The 10,219-nt window shown below is 37.5% G+C and overlaps 1 protein-coding gene across 1 annotated transcript; it reads left to right on the forward strand.

Moving 5' to 3' along the window:
* Window positions 1-2,471: 2,471 nt before the first annotated feature.
* On the forward strand, window positions 2,472-9,968 carry LOC144436847 (nucleoside hydrolase-like). Its single transcript, XM_078125708.1, has 5 exons — window positions 2,472-2,654; window positions 4,823-5,117; window positions 5,753-5,889; window positions 9,084-9,134; window positions 9,690-9,968. Exons 1-5 carry the CDS (start codon window positions 2,472-2,474, stop codon window positions 9,966-9,968), a joined length of 945 nt encoding a protein of 314 aa, XP_077981834.1.
* Window positions 9,969-10,219: the final 251 nt, after the last annotated feature.

Genomic DNA, 10,219 nt, shown 5'->3' on the forward strand with positions numbered 1-10,219 from the left:
GTTAACAAGTTAGTGGACCATCGACTTGATCTTTCAGACTATACTCCATGCAATGTGAACTGTTGAAAAGTTTCATTTTAATGTACGGCATCAAATCACTTCCTACTTTTTGTATGTAACTACTGTATATGTATATATATCATTCTCTAAAGACTACCATTGGTGTACATTTTATATTGCCCTAACTAGCAGCGACATGTTGTTCCCAACCATTCAATTTACTCAGTATTGATAATTACTGTAAACTTAGGGAGTTTTTTCGCTACCAGAAATTTTTGTGATTTTCAGGTTGCTAATTAGTCCCCCCCCCCCCCCCCAAATTATATTTATGCACATTATTGAGCCTCATACTGTGTACAGATGACATTTCTGCCAACATAAACCTTCGCATTTTTCATTGTCGGCAAATTGAGTGAAAACTTGTCTTACAAACATTTCTAGGTTTGCAGTATTTGAAGTACATGGACAGTCTGATTTGGTAGGTGACACACCTTCATTGGATTGCTTTCCAGTGATAGTATTACATTTTAAAGGTCACAAAATAGATAAAATATACAACTTTTCTTGCCATTTTATCAGGCTTCCTCACAAAAATAATGAGATTCAGAGATTTAGGCTAATATTGCTAGATTTCCCCCTCCAGTACTGGAATTGCCCATAACTGATATCCAAAGATAATGCAACTGATTGACAGATGATGAATAATTAAACATATCGTTACATCAACCTCCCTCTAGGCTGAACACATAAAAATCATGTTATCTCATGTAGCATAATTTAACAGATAACATTGGTTCTTTGTCAATCAGATACTCCCCTCTAGTTTTGCCATGCCTTCATTTACGTATACATAGTGGATAGTCCTTGAAAGGTAAAATGTTATAAATAAAGATGCACTACTAGGCAACACAACCAAATATATTAGGCTTCCTTGCTATTATAGTTAGAATTAGTTCCAAACTCGAAACATATGGCACTGGTAATTCAGCCTTCAGTTAAACAGTATCTTTGTTTAAACTGCACATTACATTCTCAAATCAATGTAGTGTACGTTTGTAGTATTTACAACCATTGCAGTATTTATGATTGATATCAGAATGTAAAACAGTGAATATATTTGGCCAGTTAAAACATTCATATTCCAGTTTTACGACCTTATTTCATACACTATTACCTCTATGCATTTTTTATTTCATAAACTGGGCAGTGTTGACTCAATGTTGGAATCAAAATCCAGACATTTGGAAAATTAATTATGCAAATGTATTGTAATGAATAATAAAGGATGTTAGACAAGTTTTAATACATATTGTATGTCGTCATCCCGTGTTATTATTTGTGGTAATGAACAATAACATATAATTCTATTTCGTTTTTTCCAACCTTCAACAATTTTGTCGCAACTTATATTTTTGTACCCGATACTATTTCGATCAGGATTTTAATTAATATTTGTTACCTGCCCCTAAACAGACACATGTTGCAAGTCATAGTGTATAGGAGGGCTTTGGCTGAGTAATGGGTGTACAGAGACACGCATAAACTTGCTGAACAGTACAAAAACGATTGAAAAGCTATGCGACCACTGTTTGCAAAACAATACAAACTGAACACGTCCAAAGAGCACGTAAGCTGCCCATGAAAAACCTGAAAGAAAAACCTGTAATTCTTAGGAAAAATATATTGATAACACGCATAGAACGACCCTTGTCAAGATATATGTCCTTGCAGTAATTTCTTGCATTCATGCTTAAAATGTGCCTGGCTAAGCTGCTGTTCTTTGTTGTTGTAGGCATGTCCAACAAGCAGACACAACATATCTAAGTCTGTTTGATTTAGGTTCACAAGTGTTGTTGTGTGATCAGAGTAGTGATAATTCCTTAAACCCAATCATAGTGGGGACTATGTCATTCTCAATGACTTTTTTTTTCGAACACTCAATTTGCAAACGACATTAATCGTTGTTGTCATTGATGTCATTACAACTGGTTAGTGAGACAGCGATTGAAGCAAAATCACAGATCACGATGTAAACGGGCTACAAACTATCTTGACTTTGGTGATGACTCACCTTGAATCAAACAAATAGAACACCACTCTATCTGACAAATAACAAATGCAAGTAATTCTCACATTTGCTTGAACATAAAATGAAGCTAGAGCAAAATAGAGAAGTGACAAATTTCATCCGAGTTTGAATGCCAAATTATAGGCAGAAGACATATAGCTATGTATTAACTATATAACCAAATCTATTATTATGTAAATTAAGCGTTCATCGTTTTTCATTAATTTATATCATTTTTTCATTCCTTTTATGATACGTGAGTATAAAAACTTGTCATTCATTTGAATACCTCCATATGACACTGCGTGCATGATCAGTCCTCCAATCCGGTGTGATTTATCTTTGTGCACGATATTCTGCCGACGATTTAGGCCTCATTTTGTTGCTTAGAAGTTTCGTTGAAATGTCAATCAAACTAGTGATCGACTGCGATGCTGGAATCGACGATGCACAGGCCATAATGATGGCTGTATCGAGGCCTAACGTAGAGATACTAGCAATCACCTGTGTTAAAGGTAACGTGGCAGTACGACAAGTTTGTAGAAATGTACTCAAAGTTTTGGATGCGTGTGATCAACTTCAGAAGGTCAGTAAATTATGATATTATAACACTTCTCGACATGATTAGTATTGATATTATCCGACACTGGTTTTTTTTTTTTCATACAAAAGATTTGTTTTTTGTTTATTGTTTCCTTTTTCTTACTAAACTCCTGCAATGGTAGTAACTGCCGGGCACTCAATTTGAATGGACCAATCACATAACCTGATTTGATCACTACGGCTGTGACTGTTTGTCATACAAGGTTGGGAATACACCATCATTAATCAAACATAGGAACCCGGAAGTACACACCCAGTTACTAAACATGACACACTAAAGATGGACTGAGCTACTTTCATAATAGCAAGAAATGCATTAGTCTTGCTGTTAGACGTTCGGGCTTTCTTTCGATGCTATAACTATAAGCGAACGAAGTTCGCATGTGAGGGCTTGCCCGAACAAATGTCATTTTCAGACCGGACATTCCATTGAGATTACGATAAGCGGTGGGTTGGACCATATATGCATATATATACTTTAATATATTCAATCTCTGCATGCAGGTGTTGACAAACACATTTATGTCATTACTATGTCTTATCAGTTTATGGTAATTGTGTTTGATGAGTGTGTAGACGTTGTCATTCACACATTTTAGTTAACGCATTGGTGGTTATTTTTACAAGCCCCTCCTTAAGATGAATATGCATGAAAATTTAGCTATTGTCCTCTGTTTGTGCTTGTCGCTAATACGGTTCTCTGATTGGCAGTTATTTATATCCTGATGACATTCGCTAGACCTCGGATGTTCCATCCTCGATAGCGTTGTTCGGCTGTGTGTCGTATTTTATCGGAAGAACATCCGAGGGCGCTAGCTGATAGACCAGAAATGCATTAGAAATCGGGTTAAGTGATTGGTCCATTCAAATTGAGTGCCCGGGAGTTAGGAACATATTCTAACGAGATTTTACAATGCAGGATGGTAAAGCTTGAAATAGTCAGAATTGATGCCTTTCCGTGACTATGACGTCAATTGCGACTGGTAAATATGTGACTTCTAAGTAAGCATGTTTGTTCTAGAAAGATGAATTTTTACTGATCAGAAGTCAAATCGATATCAGGAATTTGCAAAGATCCTAAGCGAGAAACAGTGAACATTATCATGGAAGTATAACCCACTTATACTTCCATGACATTATCATTAGTACACGGAAAATTTGTGATGTGTACCAATTGAATGCTAATTTTACACAACGGTGTCTTGAAGTTGTTCGCCTGAATCTAGACCGTCGGACGTAAAGTTTCATTCAATCGCAGGGTCTATGATTAACTAAAGCGCAAACCAGCAAGATCACAATCTCTTGCTACATTGTGTATATTGAAATAAACACCGTACTGCGACTAGACGCAGACACGGCGGGTGCAATGTATTGACATATCTACGGTGTCCAGTGCGTGACATCACTTGGCCTCTTGATGCCACACATTGTGGCCGACTAGGACATACAAAAAAAGAGAGACGTGCTCTCACCAAGGAGTGGCTGCCATAAAAAAGAAACGTTCTCTCATCACGAAAGAGTGGCTCCCATTAACAGCGAGATGTGCTTTCACTAATGTGGGCGTTCCCAATCAAAAAGTTATGTCCCCTCTTCAACGGGCGCATGTATCATTTTGATTGGGGAACCCACTGTTTGACTGAGGACCCCTCATTTTGATACACCACGTCTTTTTTTGTCCAAGTCGGCCACATACACCTCACATATGTATTTCGTGTCTGTATGGTGGTCCTTTAGTTCGGTCAAAAATTGCAAGAAACTGTACATGTGTTCATTCCATCTTGCTATGTTATAAAATGTGGCATGTGGCATAAATATCTTATTGGTTTCTGCGTGGTTGTATGTATCAGACAGAACCAGAGAATTGTAACTTAAAATGGGCTTTATGTATTGTATGAATATAATTGACTTTTGAGATTACATTTGAAGCACCATTAGTCAAAGTAAACAACCATATCTATCATGATAGTGAACAAAAACACTTACAGTTTGCAGTCGAAAGCTCCCAGCTTATTATATTATGCTGTGTTGTATGTGTATATATATATTAAATTATAACTCAACTATATTGTTAGTTTTATCTAAAGGAGTTTGCTGATAGTTTGATGATAGTGGTAGATTGACAATGATATCGATGTTGACATTAAATTCCAGATCCCCGTATATCAAGGAGCGGAATCACCCCTTATTAGCAGAGACGACCTGAAACCAACTGATTTTCATGGCAAAGATGGTCTAGGAAATGTGCCATTCATTGAAACACCTGGCGATCAGTACGTATCAGATGGTCATGCTGTCAACAAGTTAATCGAATTGGTAAAACTACATCCAGGGGAACTGACCATCGTTGCTCTGGGACCTTTAACGAATTTGGCTTTAGCTCAAAGATTGTACCCTGATTTCAGTAAACGTGTCAAAATGATCAGTGTAATGGGAGGAAACATAGAAGGTGAGTGCATTCTTGTTGGCGCTGTATATACATGCCATACAGGATTTGTCGGATGGGTAAACCAATGAAAACGGTGGCTTGGATGTTTTATTGTACAATAAGCTTACTTATCTACGCGAGTAGTTACAAACACTCACACACACACACACACACAAACACACTCACACACACACACACACACACACACAATCATTGCGTATGTATGTATGTATGTATGTATGTATGTATGTATGTATGTATGTATGTGTGTGTGTGTGTGCGTGCGTGTATGCATGTATGTATGTATGTATGTATGTATGTATGTATGTCTAGGTAGGTAGATAGGTAGGTGGGTAGGTAGGTAGGTACAAGTACTAGTAGGGAGATGTGGCAGGTAGGTTGGTATAGGTGGGTATTTGTATATTAATATATCGTGTATCTGCGTCTCTACATATTTGTACCTTCAGTATGTGTCTGTGAGGGACAGACAGGGATGGAGAGAGAGTGGGCGACAGGCAGGGTGGAGGGAGAGAGAGAGAGAGAGAGAGAGAGAGAGAGAGAGAGAGAGAGAGAGAGAGAGAGAGAGAGAGAGAGTCTCTACATTTTTTTATTCCAAGTGACGTCATAGCTTTATTTTATTTGTGTCAACTATATAGGTGTTGGAAACATAGCAATATCAGCAGAATTTAATTTCTTTATGGATGTGGAAGCTGCTCATATAATACTGAATGATTTCCAGTGTCCGCTGTATATTTCCAGCTGGGAGCTGTGTCTTAAATCTTGTGTTGAATATGTAAGTACACTGAATGCAAGTTTTTTAAATCCATATTATTATGTGAATATATAACATTTATCTTCAGAGGTCATGGACCCAACGATGAAAAGCGACTGATTCCCACTACCCCCCTCCCCCTACACACACACACACACACATACATACATACATACATACATACATACATACATACATACATACATACATACATACATGGACTACTTGGCTAATAATGGATGTACTCTGGCTCATTCAAGTTACAAGCACAAACGCTACAAACACTACGGAAACTGTAGGTGTCAAAATGTCTACATTTCGGCCAGAAACTGGGGAACAAATGATTACATTCCGCCAGACATTGGAAATCAAAAGTCTCGGCAAAATCCGAAAATCGGCTACTCTGAAAATGCATGGAATCGGAAGTCGAACGTGTATTTAAACCAAGTCAAACCTATACATAATGCTTAAAAATGCAAGATTCAAAAGTTTTTGAGTCAGATATACATGTATTCCCTTACTATGTGAGGGGAACTGATCAGCATACCGTATGCACGTACGTATAGTAGCCCCCCTGTACTGTAAAGGTTGATACAACGGAGTATTTTAGGTATCCGTCATTACATGATTTAAGACCTGGTCGGAGGAATTGCTTTGAAAATCCAGAAAATCTGAGTAACCTCCCCGCCTGGCTTGAACATTTTCCGTACCCCCCCCCCCTCCTTGACTCAAAACATTTTCGTAATCCCTCCCCCACATACATACATACATACATACATACATACATACATACATTGTACATACATACATACATACATACATACATACATACATACATACATACATACATACATATATTGTACATACATACATACATACATACATACATACATACATACATACATACATACATACACACACACGCACACACACACACACACACACACACACACAATTGGAAATTAGGTGATATTAGTTGAATCGAAGTTTGAGGGAGCCAGGTGGGGTGGTTGCTGGAAGCCGCCACCCCCCCCACCCCCACCCCATCCTGCCCTTGGAGATTTCAGAAATCTCATGGACTAAAGAATGCTTTCTGGTGCTATTTTAACTTGTCAAGGTAGTAATAATACTACATAAAATTTGAGTTGCTCCCCCCACCTTTCACGCCTCAGATTTTTAGTAGTCCCCCTCTTTCACGCCCCAGTTTTTGCATACGTCGCAAAAAAAATGTGACGTGTATATGTCTAAAATGATGCGTCGACGCGTCACCCTTGTGTAAAGTTTGAATGAAATCAATTATTGCATGTCTGAGAAATCACGTGCGCATGGCGCACGGATACACAGACGACGACGACGACGACGACAATGATGATGATGATGATGGTGATGGTAATCATGATCACGATGATCATGATGACGTTGTTGTTGTTGTTGTTGTTGTTGTTGTTGTTGTTGTTGTTGTTGTTGCTATTGTTGTTTTCCCTAAGTGAGATGACAAACTAATTACAACTTTAATATTTGTCAACTTTATTATGGTAGGATTGGTACCTGAATTTGATAGAAACGGAAACGAAGAAAGGGCGGTTTTTGAATGATATTAGTCAGCACACCATTAATTATTATAAGTCGGAGAGGGTAAGAATCTCTATCTTATTTCACGAATTAACGATTCTGTTATTAGATAATAGAAGTATGTGTGTGTGTGTCCATCATATTTCACCTTTCCACGGTGCCAATATATCAACATGTTAAAACTGGAACTGGAACTTTTTTATGTATGTTTTGTCAGTAGGTACAATAACTTATTCTTAATTAACATCGTACACTGTGAAAAAATATTACGTCAACTGGAGGTTCACGTATTTTTTATAGCTCTATGTTTGATAAATCAAATCAAATTGATTTTTTTGGTCCGTACCCAAAAATCAGCGCCCTCAATGGTGAGCACGTTTTCAACTTGTTTTGCACTCTTACGGATAATATCAACCACTGGTTAACATGTACAATGTCTAATTTTTTGGCATTTAAACCAACTTCAGAGAATATATTGTGGTTGCCTGTCCACAAAACCATATTCCAGTTACAACTAGTATACTCTTAGCATGGTGACAGATTCAAAACCAAGCTTTCGCGCAAGATTTAAATTTGTCACTACACTTCCTATTAATAATATTGACCACTAAATAACAGCTACAATGTCTTTTTTTAAGTAATTGACCAATTTTTAGTGAATATATTATTTGGTAATTAGGCCTAATAAAAAATTGTGTGGTTTCGATAGGTAGATTTTTCTTATTTCTTCGATTTCTTTATATATTTTTCATATGCGAGTGTCAAGTTCAGGTAATCAGTTGTTTTCCAGATATGCTCTATTTGTTGATGGTTTCTTCCCATCAGATGTTCAGCCAATACAGATTGGACGAACAGTTTTATATTGTCTTTTTAAGTTGTTGTAAGTTTACTCATCCACGCTGTTTAAATTTCTTGAAGACTTCACAATTTTCGCGATTTTATTATCTTTGTCTTGAATACAAAAAGAGTTTAGGGTTGGCAGTGAAAAACTAGATGCAGTCGGTACCAAACAATTTTTTTTCTAGGCCTTAGAAGAAAAAAATGACACAGTTGCAGCTAGTGCGCGTGTTAAATAATCAATTCATATCATAACATCAGATTGGTTTGCTGTCCATAACTTGCTTTGATACACGCCACCGCCAACTTTTTACTAAGGCAATAATGTCAAAGATTATTTTCTGAGAAACAATTTTTTGTTTTGTTTTGTTACGGTACCTGTCAACAGTCGATTTTCCGGTTCCAAGATGCATTGCGCCAGAGGACTTGTTTTGTTTTGTCTTTATTACATTTGAAATAACATTTTCATCAGGAAATGATGGTAAGACATGTTCACCTCTTTGATTATGGCTGATTTTATAGAACAAAGACTGAACGCCGTCAATGCAGCGCTTGCAAACCCCTCAGCGTGTACACAATACATGGCATTGTATGGAGAGACGCGCAATGCATCTTTGAACCGGCAACATGTCTATAATATTTTATCTCATTCTAGAGTGTTAAAGAAGGTCGACTTATTCTTACGCGAGCCTATGGTAGTGCCATTTCGGATCCAAATGGTCTTTGCCCTAACGCTATAAAGCAATAGAATATGTAGAGGAATGCACACTCTGATTATATTTCAAATTGATTGTGTTTCATTCTAGCTAGGTCCTAAGTCTTTTGATCATTGCGCTATATTCCTATCAAGTTCTACAGTCAGAAAGAGTTCGATCAGTGATGGTGGAACAATTAAATATTATCCTCAACATTTTCCTTCGTTCGGCTGACAATATCAGGGACCTAAGGGACCTACTCGTCTAGCGACTCGTAATGACAAACCCTTAGGTCACCAGTATTTTCTGGCTGAATGAGGTATACATGTAAAATATAGGGATATAATACAATTATACCTCTCTTGGCATAATATATTAAATTTTTGAAACACTAATCATTAGCACCTTACTTCCATTCACGCACAAGCCATTTCTCGTGGCTCCAATTATATTCCCCGAAGAAGGCCATCTGTGTATGGCCGAAACGTCGGAAAATAAAGCTATTCTAAACCGTAGACAAACAGACTTGTTTTTTCTTTCAAACCCATTACTAATCATGAACGTTGTTTGCAACTTTCCGGCTCATTATTCGAGTACGCACAAACCAGACACGGGTTGAACGACCAGAATATATCATCCATATTTTCTGTTCAATGGCAATAACTTGGCTTGAGTATGGTATTATTGCGACATATCTTATCATTATATATTATCTAGGCACGTTGTGAAATGTCCGGTTATGACGGTTTATGGATTCTGTGCGACCCCATCGCAATGGCTGTGGCACTAGACAGTACAGTAATTAAAAGGAAGAAAGTGGCATATGCAACTGTTGAAATGCAAGGCTCTGTTACCCGTGGAATGATGGTTATTGACTGGAACAATGCACTACAGAAAAGACAACGCGTTAACTTAGTATTCGAGACTGATGTGGCGCTGTTGAAGAAAATGATGGAAGATGCATGCATGTGCGGAAAGCAAAATCCGGACAACTAGCACGGACATCATTTCGGATTCCAGGATTTGCACACTACTAGTTTTGAGGGTTACATTTTACGCATAACGGTCAAGGTCAAACCTTAGGTCAGGCTTTTATTGTGGAATCATACAGTAATATGCAAATGTGTAGTAAACAATCTAAACTGAACGAGATACAACAGAGATTTAACTTCTCAAAATTCTAGTTATGCTAATGACCATTTTGACTTAGAGAGAGAAACACAAAAGACACAACTGTAAATAAACTG

This window comes from Glandiceps talaboti, chromosome 6 (genome assembly GCF_964340395.1).
Source record: "Glandiceps talaboti chromosome 6, keGlaTala1.1, whole genome shotgun sequence".
NCBI classification, from domain to species: domain Eukaryota; kingdom Metazoa; phylum Hemichordata; class Enteropneusta; family Spengelidae; genus Glandiceps; species Glandiceps talaboti.

Excerpts from the sequence above, each read along its gene's own strand:
- LOC144436847 (XM_078125708.1), top strand. The coding sequence starts at position 2,472 with ATGTCAATCAAACTAGTGATCGACTGCGATGCTGGAATCGACGATGCA. Across the intron at positions 2,655-4,822 it reads CGTGTGATCAACTTCAGAAG|ATCCCCGTATATCAAGGAGC; the intron begins GTCAGTAAATTA and ends ATTAAATTCCAG. Across the intron at positions 9,135-9,689 it reads TATTCCTATCAAGTTCTACA|GCACGTTGTGAAATGTCCGG; the intron begins GTCAGAAAGAGT and ends TATATTATCTAG.